This window comes from Stenella coeruleoalba, assembly GCF_951394435.1.
Source record: "Stenella coeruleoalba genome assembly, chromosome: 2".
Taxonomy (NCBI): Eukaryota; Metazoa; Chordata; class Mammalia; order Artiodactyla; family Delphinidae; genus Stenella; species Stenella coeruleoalba.
In genome coordinates, this window is record NC_137147.1 from 125617293 (window position 1) to 125636813 (window position 19521).

General features: G+C 40.5%; 1 protein-coding gene across 1 annotated transcript in view; it reads right to left on the reverse strand.

The window, feature by feature from the left end:
* GABRA5 (gamma-aminobutyric acid type A receptor subunit alpha5) overlaps nucleotides 1-19521 on the reverse strand; it is a gene marked incomplete at its 3' end in the record, with an annotated part of 99705 nt that overhangs the window by 34021 nt on the left and 46163 nt on the right. Inside the window, exon 5 of the mRNA XM_079913169.1 lies at nucleotides 7310-7392. Within this exon, the coding sequence (XP_079769295.1) occupies nucleotides 7310-7392 (83 nt within the window). The remainder of the gene's footprint in view (nucleotides 1-7309; nucleotides 7393-19521) is intronic.

Below are 19521 nucleotides of genomic sequence, written 5' to 3' on the forward strand. Positions count from 1 at the left end.
ATCAATTGTATGCAAACATGATATATCAGGAAAATCTTTTAAACTGCCTTGTATATCATAGTAAAGATAATAAGAGCAAATATAAATAAGCGATCTCATCTATTTCAAACCAGTCTTCAAGTATCAGGCAGATAAAAAGAAATTTGGCATGAGAGTTCAATATCTCTACTGAGTTGAAGAAATGGTTATATTGGTTTTGTCTCTCTATGGAGTTCAAGAAATGAATAAATTTATATATGTGTATATATATATACATATATATATAAAAATTGATCTTGTTTTGTTTGGTTGAATGTTGAAATGAAAAGATCCTATCAGATGCATATTTTAGCTTTGAATATGATAAATGATATAACTGCAGCTGGTGAGTTGTTGAATATGAGATGATATGAAGAAGGGTTAAAAGCTCACATACTTTTTTTCACCAAAAATTGCTTTTGTGCTCCTGCCCTGCACACCATTGCCATTAAATCTGAATATCACATTGACTTGAATTTATTTAACTAATGATGAAAAAATAACAGTCTTTGACTTTTAGTGTTTTTTACCTTTGATCAAATGAAGAGCATAATTTTCAGGTACAAAGAGTAGCATAATTTTAAGTTACACAACTCATTTTCCTCTTAGAGACATGAATCAGTGATTCCCAAGTGAGGTGCCCTAGGGATCTTTTGAAGGCTTTGTCCCAGCTACTGATGTGCACAGCTATCCGATGGCAGTAAGTGGTTTAAATAAATCCTAGTGAGAGTCCCTTTCCATTACACTACTTCCCCAAAATAAATGTATGTTTTATCTCTCCATGGCGTTTGAAGATCATAGTTTGAAAAAAATGAATTATTCCCATCCAACTTAATTTTTGGCTCATCACACATACTTATTTCTCCTAATCCCCCAAATCCCTTTGGAATTATAGAAGCAATATAAAAGGAAACCCTCAGAATCGAAGGAAGTTCCTTGCCAGTAACGGCTGAGTTGCTGTTAGTAGGTAACAACTATTAACTCTGGACACCACATGAAAGGAGCAGGAAAGGGTCAGCCTATAAAGACAGAAAATATCACCCGACTCCAGTCAAATACCACCGAAAAGATGTTGCCCTACCCCACCCCAGGCCAGCAAAGAGAGTGGAGAGCCTAGGCTTTCACACTCAGCAGGTATCAGCAAAGGTCCAACACGAGGGAGCAGGGCTTTCATCCTTGCTGGGCAGCACTGATGCCAATTCTCTGTAGTGGGCTAGAGGCCAAGTGGGGAGCCTGGACTCCCACCCTAATCAGTAGGAGCATGTCCTCCTGCTCCTTGCTGGGGCTGCATCACAGGAAGTTTAGTGGAGGCTCAGACTCCTGCCACCCCAAGCCCACCCTCCCCCACATGGTGTCAGTGAAGACCTGTATAGAGCTCGGAGTCCCGCGTCCACCCAGCAGGAGCAAGAGCCCAGTCATCCCTGTGTCAGTGGAGGCTGAAGGGAAGCCCACCTGGCAGTAATGAGGCTGTGCTGCACCTTTCCCTGCCAGAGCAGTGGTTTTAAAAATCTAGCTAAAACAGAAGGTTTCAATAAAATCCAGATTGTCATAACATAATACATAAAATGTCCAGGTTCCAATAAAAAAAATGTGTCCTAACAACAACCAGGAAGATCAAACTGAATTTTTTAAAAAATCAATAGATGCCAAAGAAAATATGACAGAGATGTCAGAATTACCTTTTAAAAAATTACTTTTTAAAAATCCTTTTAAAAAAAGAATTTTTGAAGCAGCCACCATAAGATGTTGCAACAACCAATTACAAACATGCCTGAAACAAGTGAAAGAATAGAAAGTCTCAGCAAAGAAACAGAAGAGAGAAAGAAAAACCAAAGAGAAGTTTTAGCACTTGTGTTGGTCTGCTTGGGCTACCATAACAAAATACCATAGACTGATTGGCTTAAACAATCAAAATTTATTTTCTCACAGTTCTGGAGGCTGGAAAGTCCAAGACCAAGATGTTAGCAGATTCAATTTCTGGTGAAGACTCTTGTCTTGGCTTACAGAGGGCTGCCTTCTCGCTGTGTTCTCACATGGCCTTTCTTCATTGCATGCATGTGGAGACAGAGAGAGATTTCTCTCCTCCTTTGCTTATAAAGGCATCAATCCTATCAGATGAAGGTTCTACCTTTATGACTTCAATTAACTTTAATTACAAAGGCTCTATGTTCAAATACAGTAACAATAGAGATTAGGGTTTCAAAATATGAATTTTGGGGGTACATAATTCAGTCCATAGTGTTCTACCACTGGCCCCACAAAATTCATGTCCTTCTCACATGCAAAATACATTCATTTCATCCCAGTATCCCCAAAGTCTTAACTCATTCCAAGCATCAACTCTAGCATCTAAGGTCAAAAGTCTCATCTAAATATTATCTAGACTCAATTCATCCTGAGGCAAAATTCCTCTCCAGCTGTGAACTTGTGAAACAAGTTATTTGCTTCCAAAATACGATGGTGGGATGGGTATAGGATAGACATTCCCGTTCCAAAAGGGAGAATGTGGAAGGAAATAAGGAGTGACAAGTCCCAAGCAAGTCCAAAACCTAGCAGGGCGAGTTCCGTTAGATCTTAAGGCTTGAGAATAATTCTCCTTGGTTCAATGTTCTGAGGCAGCAGACTCATGCCCATTGCCCTGCAAGGCGTGGCACCCAGGGCACTGCTAGCCCTGCCCTTTGAAGCCCAATTGGAGGCCATCTGGCCCCCTGGGCCTATGCACTCTGCACCTGGGGTGGGACTGGCAGTCCTGATGGTCTCTGAATTGCCTTTGGGGTCTTTCTACCTGCCTTCTGTTGAGATGGCCAATAACACCATGGGTAACCTTTTTATTTGGTGTTCTCTCCTGAAACTTCCTCTTTTTTTGCAATATGAGTATGAGAATTTTCCAAATCTTTAAGTTCTGGGTTTTTTTTTTTTCATTTTTTGTCTTAACAATTCCTTCTTTAATTCAGCTCTTGCCTTTCACATTTTACTATTAAGCTGTCAAGAAGAACCAAGCCACTCCTCCAGCACTTTCCTTAGAAATCTTCTCAACTAAATAACCAATTTCATTGTTCATAAGGTCTACCTTCCACAAAACACTGGAACACATTGTAGTCAAGTGCTTTGCCAGTTCATAACAAGCAGCAGCTTTCCTCCACTTTCCAATAATCTGTCCCACATTTCTGCCTGAGACCTCACCAGAAGACCTTTAACATCCAAGTTTCAACCAGCATTTTGTTCATGATTCTTTGGGTATTCTCTAAGAAGAAGAAAGGTTTCTCTCTAGCTCTCTTTTTTCTTTCTGAGCCCTTACCAGTATCTCCTTTAACATCCATGTTTCACCCAACAGTCCCTACATAGCAATCTTGGCTTTTTCTAACATGCACCACAAAAGTCTCCAGCCTCTATCCATTACCCAGTTCTAAAGCCACATCCACATTTTCAGGTATTTGCTACAGTAGCACCCACATCTCATAACCAAAATCTGTATTAGTCAGGGTTCTCCAGAGAAACAGAAACAATAGGATATATATACATATATGTGTGTGTGTGTGCGTCTCTCTCTCTATATATAGACATATATAGACATATATACATATACATATATTTACATATATATACGTATATACATATATATATAGAGAGAGACACACACACACACACATACATACATGGTTTATTATAAGGCATTGTCTCATGCAATAATGGGAGCTGAGAAGTCCCAAGATCTGCAATCAGCAAGCTGAAGACCCAGGAGAACGGATGGTGTAGTTCCAGTCTGAAAATTGTTAGGCTGGAGACCCAAGAAGAGCTGTTTCAGTTTTCATGGAAGGAAAAGACCAACATTGCCTGCTCAAGGCAATCAGGCAGGAGGAGTTTCCTCTTACCCATGGGAAGGTCAGCCCTTCTGTTCTATTCAGGTCTTCAACTGATTGAACGAGGCCCATCCACATTAGGGAGGGCAATCTGCTTTACTCAGTCAACCAATTTAAATGCTAATCTTATCCAAAAATATCCTCACATGCATGCCTACAATAAGGTTTGACCAAATATCTGGGCATCCTGTGGCCCAGTCAAGTTGACACATAAAATTAAAGAAAACAATAACCATAATAAGAAGCTCAGTAAATGAGTTCATCAGAAAGATGAAGGGGACAAAAGAAAGAATCAGTAAAATTAAAGATAGAACAATCAAAATTAAGTGATCTGAAAAACAGATTGTTGGGCTGCACCCTGCAGGTCTACAAGCCCTCTATTTGCCCATCCTTAAGACTGAAGAAAGAGCCAGTGACAGAAACATCAATGGTTTAATGGATGGGGGAACTTACACCTCTGAAGCAAGGTCCTGGAGTGACACCCCACCATGTTTGGCGGATGGCAGGCAGGACATGAGGCCGTCTTTGCTCCCGGGGTGGAAGGAGAGATTGCCAGTTATAGGAGGAAATTATATCAGGTTACCTCATTGGTTACCAGGGAAACCAGCAGAGGGGTCTGTTCCTCACCACCCCTTTGATAAGCAGAGTGGAGAGTTCTTATCTAAAGCTAGAACAGTCATTAGCTGGGGCCTGGGGCAGGTATGTAGGTCAGTCATATGAGTAGGGTGTAGGTGAAGTAGGCACTGGTCAGGCAAGGGATATACAGAGAACAAGGGAATAGCCATCTGGAGGGGCCTGTGACCATACACAGATGTAATAGAAAAAAAAGTGAAAAGAGCCTCAGTACTTGTGGGAATACAACAAAAGATCTAATATTCATGTCATTTGAGTCAGGAGAGAAAAAGAGAAAGAGGATGGGGCAGAAAAAGTATTCAAAGTAATAACTGGTCAAATGTCCTAAATTTGACCAAAATCTATAGATTCAAGAAGTGGAGTAAATCCCAAATCAGTAAACCCAAAGAAATCCACACTAATACACATCATAGTCAAACTTCTGAAACTAAAGTCAAAGAAAAAACCTTGAAAGCAACAAGAGAGAAAAGAGGGCTTCCCTGGTGGCACAGTGGTTGAGAGTCCTCCTGCCGATGCAGGGGACACGGGTTTGTGCCCCAGTCTGGGAAGATCCCACATGCTGCGGAGCAGCTAGGCCCGTGAGCCATGGCCGCTGAGCCTGTGCATCTGGAGCCTGTGCTCCGCAACGGGAGAGGCCACAAGTGAGAGGCCTGCGTACTGCAAAAAAAAAAAAAAAAAAAGAGAGAGAGAGAAAAGATGTCTCACCTATAAAGAAAATATGGTTTGAATTATAGCAGATTCCTCATCAGAAATCATGGAGGCAACAGCAAAGTAACACATTTTTCAAATGCCACAAGAACTGTCAGAACAGGATCTTATATTCATTAAAAATGTTCTTCAGGTATGAAGGGAGAAATCAAGGTATTTTCAGATGAAGAAAAACTAAGAGAATTTATTGCCAGCAGTCTATCCTAAAAGAATGGCTTGGGACTTCACTGGTGGTCCAGTGGTAAAGAATCTGTTACAATGCAGGGGACGTGGGTTTGATCCCTGGTCAGGGAACTAAGATTCCACCTGCTGTGGGGCAACTAAGCCCGTGCACCACAACTACTGAGCCTGTGCTCTAGAGCCCGTGAGCCACAACTACTGAGCCCATGTGCCACAACTACTGAAGCCTGTGCACCTAGAGCCCGTGGTCCACAACAAGAGAAGCCACTGCAATGAGATGCCCGTGCACTGCAACGAAGAGTAGCCCCCACTTGCCGCAACTAGAGAAAAGCCCGTGCGCAGCAACAAAGACCCAACGCAGACAAAAATAAATAAATAAAATAAAAGATGTACAATAAGATATACACAAAAACACTGTAAATAAATAAAAATGGAATCATAATAAATGTTCAGCTAACCCACAGGGAGTCAGGAAAAAGAAAATAGAGAAATGGAAAACAGAGAGAATGGAAGACCAAAAAATCAAATAAAATGGCAAACTTAAGTCATAACATACCAATAGTTCCATAAAATGTAAATTATGAAAATACACCAATTGAAAATACAGACTGGCAAAGTGAATTAAAAAATATGACCCGGGCTTCCCTGGTGGCGCAGTGGTTGAGAGTCCGCCTGCCGATGCAGGGGACACAGGTTCGTGCCCCGGTCCGGGAAGATCCCACATGCCGCGGAGCGGCTGGGCCCGTGAGCCATGGCCGCTGAGCCTGCGCGTCCGGAGCCTGTGCTCCGCAACGGGAGAGGCCACAACAGTGAGAGGCCCGCGTAACGCAAAAAAAAAAAAAAAAAATATGACCCAACTATACACCATCTGCAAGAAGCTCATTTTAACGTAATGATGCTTAGAGTAAACATATGGAAATATATACATCATTCAAATATTAATCAAAAGAAAGAAAGAGTGGCCATATGGATTTCAGGTAAAGTAGAATTCAAAGCAAAGAAAATTACCAGAGACAGATATGAACATTATGCAATCATAAAGGGTTAATTCATCCACAAGAATTTATAATCCTGAATGTGTATACACCAAATAACAGCTGAGAAATACATGAAACAAAAAACCCACTGAATTGAAAGTAGAAATAGTCAACTGCACAATTACAGTCAGAGACTTCAGCACCTCTTTCTCAACAATTGATGAAGACAGAAAATCAGCAAACAATATAGAACTCACAACACCATAATCAACAGGATTTAATCAATACTTGTAGAGCATTCCACCAAGCAACTGCAAAGTACACATGACTTTCAAGTGTTCACAGAACAAATATCAAAATGAGTCATGAAATAAACCCCCATAAATGTAAAGAAAGTTGAAACCATACGGAGGGTGTCCTCTGACTCTAATGGAATTAAACTAGAAATCAGTAACAGAAAGATAACAGGAAAATCCCCAAACTGTTTAAAAATTAAATAACCCACATATAAATAATCAAATGTTCATATAGGACATCTGAGAAGTGACTCAACATAGCAATAACTACCATGCAATAAGGAGTTATCAGGTGGGTAACCGAAATTGGGTCATTAAGGGCTGTTGGAGGAGGTGACCTGCAATCTGAGAAGTGAAGACAAGAAAGAATTGCCTGGTGCAATTGCCTGGTGCAGGTCTAGGGGTAGGGAACTGCTTCCCGAGGAGCATACCCTAACAGGCAAGTGCCTCCACTTGCATTCTCAGTTACAAGCAAGGAAACCAGCCTGGTGTGTGTCCCACCATACTCTCCAGACTTCCCAAGCAGACTGCAGCTCATCTCATTCTTACTCACATATAGAACATAAATGCTTCTCTGTCTTTGGGGGACATAACCCCCAAAATATAACCACGATTCTTACTTGTGAAAATAACTTACAGCTGCCAAATTTCAGAGGGCAGGCATGAGCATCCATCGGGAAGTCTTCAAGTTGCATTGGGCACTCTGCCGAGATGGTCAAGCTGAAAAACAAGAGATGGGGACCTTTCAATGACTCACCGACTCTGGCTATTTACTGGACACCACGTTTTGAAAGCCATATTAAGCACTCCACTCATTATTTTAATTACTATCTTTTATGAAATTGTCTAAACTGTCCCACCAAATTACATAGGATTGCATTGTAGATGAATATCATTTAGAAATAAGGTTTAAATCAAATCTGCTCAGGAGTTCTGTGGCTTGGTGAGTGTCTGTACATACATTACCGCTTGTAAAGCAATTTGAGATGCCTTTAAAGATAATTTATTCTTTTATTCTCCCATCACTTACCCACAGTAATAAAAAAACTTCCCTTGACAAGGCTGAAAATACATGTATGTTCTAAAATAATTTATAAGCTCAAAAATATAAGTGTGGGGCTTCCCTGGTGGCGCAGTGGTTGAGAGTCCGCCTGCCGACGCAGGGGACACGGGTTTGTGCCCCTGTCTGGGAAGATCCCACACGCTGCGGAGCGGCTGGGCCCGTGAGCCATGGCCGCTGGGCCTGCGCGTCCGGAGCCTGTGCTCCGCAACGGGAGAGGCCACAACAGTGATAGGCCGCATACCGCAAAAAAAAAAAAAAAAAAAAAAAAAAAAATATATATATATATATATATATATATAAAAGTGTGGAATAAATACACAGCCCAAGTTTCGACCAGAAGCTGACTATAATTATTGTGTACTGGGCTGATGTCATGAAACTATAGAGTAAGCAAAATTGTGTTATGATAGCAACTTTCTTATTGTTTTTAATCCAAGTCTGGTCTTCCAAATAATAATACCACCATTCACTACCACTGTCACTAATGACTAAAACAGTGCTGATCATAAGAGTTGCTTGTCTGGGCTAGGGACTGTGTTAAGTGTTTCACCTGCATTAACATATCTAATTAGAATAGCACAATGTATTGCTATTATCACCCCAGTGTCAAGGTAAGAAAGTGAGGCATGGATATTAAGGGATCCGGACAAGAATGCAGAGCCCCTAATGGCACGTGCCCCACAGGCTGTGTGACCCAAAACTCTATTTGTACTTGCGGAGTCATCATGCTGTGGTGCTTTTATTTCCCTACAGATTTACTAATTAAGTAGTAAATCTAAATTTCTTTAATGAGTTAGTCTTCTGTTCTTAGTGTTTAATTCTATTATTTAAAATGAAATGTAATTGCATAAAATGAAATCAAATTGCACAATTTTCAACTTTAAACAGACGTTACAATTCTATTTTGTTATATTGTCTGGATCTTGCCCATGTGCCTGGGGTGAGAATAAAAATGTAAACACAATCATTTTTGCCTTTACTTCTTCCTTCTTTTAAGATAGCTTAACTTTTTTGCTATTAAATTGGGCATGTAATTCACACTTGACGATTGCAGATGGAGTAGTCAATTCATGTATTCTCTGAATGGAGCTAAAACGTGTCAGTGGAAGGAAGGTGTGTGCCCATCATGGAGAGGAAATCTGCTGCCTCTGCCTGGGGGTACCACTCTCCCCAAAATGGACTGAGTTCCAGAGGGTGTGAGTGCACATGGATGAGAATATACCACAAAAGTCTCATATTTAGGTGGGGAGATGATATCTAAAATTATACGCCACCTATGTTCGTAAAAGAGTATGGAAAATACAGAAAAGTTATAAAGAAGAATATTACAAATACATATCATTTCACTTATAATTTCACCTGGTACACTTTGTCCAGATTTCTTCACAGCTACGGATGTTTTCTTTCTGTTCTTGGTTTATAAAATTCAGTCTTCTGTTTACCTAACATTAGAGAAGGGGCATTTCCCACATCTTTAAAATCTCTGCATAATCATGACTTTGAAAGGTAAAATATTTAATTCTAGCATGCAGATGTGTGTGTGTGTAATATACATATGCATATATCTGTATATGTGTGGACATCTTCAAGCATAAACTATTTAAAAGGATTATTATTAGAGACTACAAAATGGGGAAGGTAAAGGAATATTTACTTATTAGAATTAAGAAAACAGGACTTAAAAAACACAGCCTGTGAGAAGGACAACATAAAGGAAAATAGTGTTACTTTATATTGTTAGTAAACTTAAGCCATTTGTTAAACAAAGCAATAGTGGGGCAGAAAACTTAAGTGAGTCAAATATGTTCTAGAGAATAAAATCACAATGACTCAGTAAATCTAGAATTTCTTTGAGAAGCAAATTTATAGTAGGGAAATAAAAAGTATATATAAAGCTATAGTGCTAGGTACAAAGCAATAAATGTGAAAGTAAGCACATGAAGAAATGGTGATGTGGGAGAACAGAGAACGCTTCCAATTAGAAAAGTGCATCTCAGTGCTGGTCTACGGCCTCTGTTCCAACAGTTGATGGCCTTGGGGTAAGGAAGATGCTGGGCTCAGCCAGTGGGAACAGTGTGAGGGGGGGCAGGGTGCTTCAGGTGGTCCTGACTGTCCAAGCCCTGCTGTATGCACAGCAGACTTCAACCAGCAGACCCAGTGCTGCAGTCTTCAAGTTGCCCCCAATAATATCAACAACTATGGGCTGGACTCCCACCAGCAGGGTGACGTGGAGATGGTCCTTCCATGGCAGAATCTTCTCTCTAGACACTGCCATGTCTTGGAGCTCACATAACTGGGCTTCTGTCCCCCAGAAAACACTCTATGGCCCACTGGGTCTGGAGGTTGCCTTGAAGCCAGATCTGTTGGCTGAATTCTTGACAATGTGGTGAATCACAGTTAACTCCTCTCCCCCCTGCTTGGTGCTGGGTCTCTGATTTGATCCCCGGGGCCACTGGAGGCACTGCCACCTGCGTTCCTGTTCCTTGCCCTTACTTGTCAGAGTAGACCCCTCAGGGAGACTTGACCTCCCACCTCTGGCACTCTGCCCACTCCTGGCTTTTCCTCCTTTTCCTCACGTACTCCTCTTTCTTGGCCAACACCGTGTGTTTATAAGAGAGGTGAGGAGCCATCTTTTCTGTCACTGTGTTCTCAGCATTTGGTGTCTTGTTTTATTCTAGCTGTTTGGTCCTGAGGTCTAGGCCAAAACCACTGCACTGACAACATTTAACAATAGCAAGGAATGTACACCAAGGAGTCTGCTTTTAGCATACAGCAGGAGGAGAGAGGGTGGGTAGAGACAGGTGGACAGAATTTAGCTGGATGTAAAAAGAAAACCCTTTTGAAGAAAAAAATAATTCCAGTGAAAACATAAAAAAGATAATTCTACAATTACCATCTTGATAAATGCTAACATTAGAGCCTCACAGATTGTTCCCCCATTTTAATAGACCTCTTTAGAATTTGAATTCCAAACATCAGAAAAATATACTTCATCTATGATAGTGTCTCTCCTCTAAGGAGTGAATGTATTATTCAGATAAATTCCCCAATAGCAAATGTTTCAACCTTAGTAAGAGAACAACACTTAAAATTTTGATCCTTTAAGCATTTCAAAAACGGCCTATGCTTTTATAGTACTCAAATAATATCTCTAGATAAGAGGGACCCTTCCATTCATGGGGTTCTTAAAATGCAGTGTCCTTTGATGTACAACCAACCTCCTTCACACAGAATTGAGATCAGAGCACTCCATGGAATGTGGACTGTCAGAGCTCAAAGGAGCCAGCCAGGTCACCTCCTAGAAACCCTTACTTTTCTCAAAAGGTTAAGGAATATGCCTATGGAAAAATTTACTGAATTACTGGTAGATCCAATGATCCTGCTTTTTTTCCCCAAAGGTCAAATTTCTGTTTCTAAAGACATTCAGGCATTGACTTATTGGAACATAATATCCCATTTTTGAACATCTTAATTTTAGGGTAAGAAAAAGGGCATTTTGTGAGTTAAGCTGTTTGCTTCAACTTGGATGTAAACTCCCTAGAGAGCCCTCTGCTTGCCCAGGGGCAGCCCGCAGTGGCATGTGCTTCAGATGTTAAAACAGGCAAATTCGGGCTTCCCTGGTGGCGCAGTGGTTGAGAGTCCACCTGCCGATGCAGGGGACACGGGTTCGTGGCCCGGTCGGGGAAGATCCCACAGGCCGCAGAGCGGCTAGGCCCGTGAGCCATGGCCGCTGAGCTTGCGCGTCTGGAGCCTGTGCTCCACAACGGGAAAGGCCACAACAGTGAGAGGCCCGTGTACCGCAAAAAACCCCAGCCAAATTCTAGAGTAGCTTTGCCATTAATGAATTGTGCAACTTTGTAAAACTGCCTAACTTCTCTGGTCCAGCCTTTCCATTTGAAAAAGAGAAATAGCAGCTGCTTTATTCTCTGAAAAAAACAAGAATAGTTAATAGGTGCATAAAGAGATTTCTACCCAATATGCTCTCCAGATCTGAGCCTTCTTCATTTACTTGAGAATATTCAGTCCAATAGAAGGTGTGGTGGTAGGCAGAATAATGGTCCTGCAAAGATGTCCATGTCCTAATCCCCCAAACCTCATGACTTGTGAATATGTTACCTTAAATAGCAAAAGGGCTGTGCAGACATGATTAAGTTAAGGCCCTTGGGAGAGGGGAGTTTATCTTGGATTATCCAGATGGGCCCAGGCGAATCACAGCAGTCCTTATGAGAGGAAGGCAGGAGTGTCAGAGTCAGAGGCGATATGATGACAAAAGCAGAGGTCATGGGATTGTGGTCATGAGCCCAGGGATGCAGGCAGCCTCTAGAAGCTGGAAGAGGCAGGAAAGGATTCTCCCCTAGAGAATCCAGAAGGAATGCAATCCTGCTGCCTACAGCTTGACTTTAGCCTCGTAAGACCTTTTTTGGACTTTCGACCTCCAGAACTAGAAGATAATAAATTGGTTGTGTTTTAGCCAATAAATTCGTGATAATTTGTTACAACATCTATAGGAAAATAGTACAAAATTTGGTACTTGGAAGTGGGATACTACTGTAACAAATACCTAAAAATGTGGAAATGATTTGGAATTGGGCAGTGGGAAGAGGCTGGAAGAATTTTGAGATTCATTATAGAAAAAGCCTAGACTATGTTGAACAGACTGTTAATTGAAATGTGAATGTTAATGATTCTGTAATGAGAACTTGCAGTGAGAAACATGGTAGAGAAGACCTACATTATATGGTCATAAACACACTGCTGGTAGCAATATGGACATCAAAGGCCCTAATGGTGAGGTAACAGAAGGAAATGAGGAAACTGGAACTTGGAGGAAAGGAGATTCTCGCTGTATAGTGACAGAAAGCTTACGTGGAAAGCGGAACTTGTAAAAGATTGCAATAGGCTAAATAATGCCCCTCAAAGATAAAAGGTCCTAATTCCTGGAAGTTGTAAGCATTACCTTATATGGGAAAAGGGTCTTTAACAGATGTGATTAAGGGTCTTGAGATGGGGAGATTAACCAGGTGGGCACTAAATGCAGTCACAAAGATCCTTATAAGGGAGAGGCAAAGGAAATTGCACATAGATAAAAGAAAGAAGGTGATGTGATGAAAGCACAGATGTTTGAAGATGCTGTGCTGCTGGCTTTGAAGATGTAGGAAGGTGCCCTGAGCCCAGGAATGCAGGCATGCCACTCTAGATACTGGAAAAGGCAAGTAAATGGATTTTGTCCTACAGCCTCCAGAGGGAGTACAGCCTGGCCAAAACTGATTTCAGAATCATGGTCTCCAGAAATGTAATACAGTAAATGTGTTTTAAGTCACCAAGTTTGTGGTAATTTGTTACAGTAACCACAGGAAACTGATACAATGATGAAATTGGACCCTTAGATGAGGAGAGTCCAAGCTAAGTGTTAAAGTTGTGGCCTGTTTTTTCTTCCTGTTGCTTATAGTAAAATGTGAGAAGAAAGAGACAGATTAAGGTAAGAGCGGCCAACAAAAAATGGACCAAGACTTGATTTGGGAAATTCTCAGTTTATCCAGGTTGCAAAAGATGCTATAATTAGGAGTTCATTGTCAGGAAAACATACTCTTAAGGGAAAGCCAAGGGTGTGGTTGGACCTTTTGCTACTGCCTCAGACTCTTTGAGGAAATTAAATGTGTGACGCATGGGTCCTCTCAGCCATGTAAGCAAAAGAATTATCCATGAAAGATTTATGAAGGAGGTGTAGGAGTGTAAATTCTTAAGACATACACAGGAGACGTAAATGATTCTTAAAAATTTTATACCAGCAGAAACACTGTCAGTTGGGGCTGAATGGGACAGACAGAGGCCAAAATGAAAGAAGGCTGTCAGAACACCAACATTCCACAGGCAGGAAATAGGTTGAAAGAAACTACTCAACTGCAAACATGTGCTACCCTTCATGAAAAAGGCAGGATGACTCTAAGGGCAGAGCCTTAATCATGGAGGATTAGCCCCAGGCCTTTGAAACCTACTGTTGTTTGCCTAACTGGATTTAGAAATTTGTGGGTGGGGGGGATAGTGTTTCCTTTTCTCCTACTATTTTCTCTCCTTTCAAATGGGAATATCTTTAACTGTTATCCTCTGCTTGTCCCACCATTGTATTTTGTGGGTAATTAACTTGTTTATTGAGTTCCACAAATTCACAGATGAGGATTGTGCCTCAGGCTAGATCATACCCAAATCCTCACACATAGCTGATTTAGATGATTCAGATGATGAGATTTGGAACTTTGGAGCTGATGAGATTTAGTTGAGACTATGGACTTTGATGCCGTAATGAGTTGAGACTTTGGGGGATATTGGAATGAGATTAATATTTTTTGCACATGGGACAGACATGAATTTGGGGGGCAGAACTCAGATTGTGGTAAGCAAAATAATGATTCCCTAAAGATGTTCATGTCCTAATACTTCCTACTTATGAACGTGATACCTACCATGGCCAAAGGGACTTTTCAGATGAGATTAAATTAAGGATTTGGGGATGGGGAGACTACCCCAATTATTGGGCAGGCCCAATGTAAGCACAAGGCTACTTATAAGAAGGAGACAGGAGTGTCTGAGTTGAAGTGGGAGATGTGATGCTGGAAGCAGTGATAGTGGAAGGAGTGATGCAGGGCCATGAATGAAGGAATGCAGGCAGCCTCCAGAAGCTGGGGAAGGTGAGGAAATAATTCTCCACTAGAGAATCCAGAAGAGACACAATCCTGGCAACATAAGACCTGTTTCAGACTTCTGGTCTCCAGAGCAGTAAGATAATAAAATTTGTATAGTTTTAAAGCCACTAAGTCTGTGGTAATTTGTTACAGCAACAATAGAAAACTAGTACAGTAGTTTCCATAAAATAAAATAATAATAATATTACTAATCCCATAACCAATTGTTAAATAATTTTCACAAAGTTGAGAAAGAAATTTGGTTTGGTCAACTTATAAATAGCTCACAAAGTATTCACTGTCATGAAAATCACAGGCTTGATAGTGAAATGGACCAGACGCCTCAGGCAATGTGGCCTGGCTTGGTCAGTGACTGAGCTGCAGGCTGCATCTCCACTGTTTTTTTTTTCTCTCCCCCACCCCTCCCCCTTGGCAACCACAAGTCTGTTCTCTATATCTGTTTGTGTTTCTTAGATATGTTCATTTGTGTTACATTTTAGATTCCACATATAAGTGATATCGTATGATAGCCTTTCTCTGTCTGACTTAATTCACTCAGTATGGCAATCTCTAGGTCCATCCATGTTGCTGCAAATGGCATTATTTCATTCTTTTTTATGGCTGAATAATATGCCTCCACTAGTCATTCAGTGGAAACATCACCTTCCTATCAAGACTCTCAGGCAATATATGAAATTTATTTGGGGACTCTTGAAATTCAATACTAACATAGCAAGCACCTAATGATTGGTGTTATGGGAAAGAGGTGAGGCTTAATTTGGCTGATACTTTTCCAAGTGAGTCTTTGTAAGGAACATAAGAATACTTAATGTACACAGCTTTCTGTTTACTATGGTTGCACCCATCTGAAGGGCTGCCAGCTTTGGAGATGGAGGAAAGCTGGCACTCTCAGCTGGCTCTTTGTAGGCAACACCTTTATTTTTCTGTAGGCTCATTGTGTTGCCTCTGGCTTATTCCCACCTGGATGGGGCTGTGCAGGGCTCCTTCAATACTCTGGATAGTCTTCCTTGCTCTACACCTGAGTCACATCCTCAGAGATGAAGAAGCTATAGATTAATATCTGCATGAGGAGCACCTGTTGTGCTGGGTCATCAGGGGGAAGGTCTCTGAAAGGAAGCCCAGCTCTGAGGGTTATATGCCTGTTTTCCTTATATTTGATTTACCTCTAGATTGGCAAATAAAAGAAGTTTACTCAGGTATTACAAAGAATTGGTCTTTTTATTAATATAACATGTCTACTCATATGTATTTATTGAGTCACTAGCTCTAGGAATAGAGATAGTCCTGCTTCTTCTTCAGAAACTTCCCCAAGAGCTCTGCCTGATGTCAAAATCCTGTTTACTGGAGCTTTCTCTTCTATACTCCTGTGCTCAGGAAGAGCTGCAAACTTATTCATTCAATAAAAAAATGCATGAATGCATTTCTCTTCCTGTAAACAATCACTATTCCATGTATCATGATAAATAGTGATATACCATGTTTATTATTTTTCAGTTAGGCATCGCTGGTTTTCCTTGAAACTAATTACAATTCATAATAATGTTTTGAGGAAAACATTCTAAAGCTCAGCTATGTAAAAACTGAACTTTTAAAATCTAAACATTGACAAGTTGGGAACAATGTATGTTGGAAACCAGAGGTCATTGCCAGGTTCAGCCACTTCCACTCCACATTTTACTAACTAACCTGTGTATACTGGTCCCTTTGGTGACAGTTGTAGATCTATTGTAATTAAGTTTGATCCAAACCAGAACTGCAAGCCTAGTTTCCTTCAGGGCCTGGCCATAGTGCTTATCCTGGTTAGTCGCCCTCCTGAGGGATCTCCATCTTAGCATTAACCCTGACCCTACCCAAAGCTAAAGCAGGGCCTTTGCCTGTGATAAAGATGAGATGAGATACCAAGTTCAGCAGGTACAGCCCAGGTTGGGGTGGGCAGCAGCCAATGGAGAGCAGAAGAATAAAGGGTGCAGTGACTTGTTTAAAAGGCAATAGAATTTAAATTCAGTGAAGGGCAACCTTGCAGAAAGCAGAACTTAGGGCATTATCTGAAAGTTCCAATAAGACTATACTAAAATGATGCATGTTTTGGTTTATACAATTGTAAATTTCCATACTTAAAAAAAACCCCACAAAACTGTTATTGAGATAACATAATGAACCTCTTCCTTTTAGCAATGAAGCCAAATTCTACAATTTACTTCCAGCTTGAGTTACACATTTCATAAGTCATTCTAAATCTCATTGATTCATTTTGTACTCTTCAGTGTAATAGGGATGTACATGGGACCAACCATCAGAATTATTCTGGCTGAAAATCCTCTGTGAACTTGCACTATTTATTGGGATTCTCATTCCTCTTCAGCTATTGGAAAGAAGATGCCAGGAATTCTTTATTTTGGGAAAACTAGTAGATGTGTGATAATTTTACAAACTTAGCCATATTTCTTATCAAAAAGGGATATAAACTTTATTGATTTATTTTGATTAACATGGCTATTTCTATTTTAATGCTTGTGTTCCTCAGGAAGGCACTGTAATGATTGATGTGAGAGCAGAAACATTTTGGTTAATTTTTTATGTGTATCCACACACCCAGCAATAAACCTTCTTAATAAATCAAATGTAGGAAAATAAACACAAGCTTGGTCAATAAAAAGACTGCTGCTGGGCTTCCCTGGTGGCGCAGTGGTTGGGAGTCCGCCTGCCAATGCAGGAGACACGGGTTTGTGCCCCGGTCCCGGAGGATCCCACATGCCACGGAACGGCTGGGCCCATGAGCCATGGCCGTTGAGCCTGCACATCCGGCACCTGTGCTCCACAATGGGAGAGGCCACAGCAGTGAGAGGCCTGCATACCGCAAAAAAAAAAAAAAAAAAAAAAGACTGCTGCAAAAAAGGAGCAGCAAAATTATGCAAAGACATTCCTTTCTCAAAGTGAAATTCAAGTACATCTCTAATCATAAAGCACAATGCAATCAACAGTGTCGTGGGCTACAGAGAAGATGGAATAGACAGTGAAATCAAACAGACCCAGCCCCACCACTCAGCTCAATCTCCATGTGCCCACATTTCCCTATAAAGGGGATTATATAAAGCTTATCTTACAGTGTTAAGTCCTGACATACCAACTACCAATACAGAGATGTAGTACAATGCTTGACACACAGTAAATGCTTTAAAAATCCTAGAGGAGAAGTAAAGGTGACATCAGTCGAGGTGGGGGACTATGGAACATCCACAAAAGCAGTGAATAAGCTGCAAAAACAGTCAGCATAGACTTTTTACGGAACTCTGGAATCTGATAAAAAACTTACAACAGCCAGAGAAAACTTAACAAGAAAAAAAAATGCCTGAAAACTAGTAAGCAGGTTATGTAGCATTTTAACTTACCCTGTTACCAGCCCCCACTCTCTAGCTCTGCGGTAGGCATGAAAATGGGAACTCACATTGCTTGTGCAGGTTGCTGGTAATGGGAATGATATGGACCTTATTCTCAAAGAATGTTAGTTGCTTGTTTTGATCTGTCTGGTGGGTACCTGAAGGATTGGTTCAAGGGTCTGCCTTTGTTTCAACTGACTCAGCGGTGTCTTCCTAGGGTGTTATTTGTTGAAAACATTTAAAGGCAAATGTATTCACCACAGTCACAGGGGAAATGGATACAGCTGGGGCAAGCAACAGACAGACTGAAAGCCTAGGAAGGAGAGGCTGAGGAAGGAGATACTTGGGGAAATAAGGGCTAAAAAGCTCCCACATATTCCAGAGAATCTAGAAGGCCATGTGCATGCTCAGGACTGGACACATGCTCAGAAAAGACCAAAGAAGACCCTAAGTTCTCATCTCCAGCTGACTCTCAGGATCTGTACAGGCAGGAAGTGAAAGCTATGGCAAAGTTGTAAACTGGCTAAACTTTAAAGAGCACTCCAACATACACACAGTCTATCTGCAAAGACTAAAAGAGCTTTTATTTTCTTTTTTTTTGCTCCAGGTTATTAAGAAATCTGTATCAAATCACTAGCTGGCCACTAAGCTAATGAGAGTGACCACACATGACAAAGAATACAAACTTTTAAAAGTTGTTGAGAAAACTCACTAAACAAACAAAAATACCACAAAAAGCAAAACAGGAAACTCTATGGATGGAGGAGGATCTGATTTCTCTAGTTACCATATTATGATAATCAAAACATCCAGTTTTCAACAAAAAATTGAGGCATACAAAAATAAAACCCCACAAAAATAGATATCCTATTCATAGGGAGAAAAGAAATTAACAGAATCTGTCTCTGAGGAAGCAAAGACATTGGATTTACTAGAAAACACTTTAAATCAATTGCCTTAAATATCAAGGAGCTAAAGAAAACAATGGACAAAGAAATTAAGGAAACTTAGAGAACAATATCTCAACAAATATAAAATATCAATAAAGAGATAGAAGGTATAAAAAGAACCAAATAGAAATTCTACAGGTGAAAAAAAAATAACTGAAATGAAAAATTTGCTAGAGTGTTTCAACAGCATATCTGAGAAGATGGAAGAATCAGCAAACTTGAAGATAAGTCAAATGAAATTATCCAGTTTGAGGACAGAGAGAAAAGAATGAATAAAAATGAACAAAGCCTAAGAGACCTCTGGGATACCATCAAGAATACCAAAACATACATAATGGGAGTCCCAGAACTAGTGAAAAAGGAGAAAGGGGCAGAAAGAATATTTGAAGAAATAATGGCCAAAAATGTCTTCATTTTAATGAGAAATATTAATCTAACATCAAAGTTCAAAAAATTCCAAGTAGGATAAACTTAAAGAGATCCACACTGAGACATATTATAATCCACACTGAGACACATTATAATTATAATCTCATGAACAAGAGATCTTAAATAAGGTTAACAACTGACTTCCATCAGAAACCATGGAAGCCAGAGGCAGTAAAGTGACATATTCAAAGTGCTGGAAGAAAAAAGTGTCCTTCAAAAATGAAGGAGAAATTAAGATATTGCAGATAAACAAAAAACTGAGGGCATTCATTGTGACAGACTTGTCTTATTATAAACACTAAAGGCAGTCCTTTAAGTGGAAACAAAAG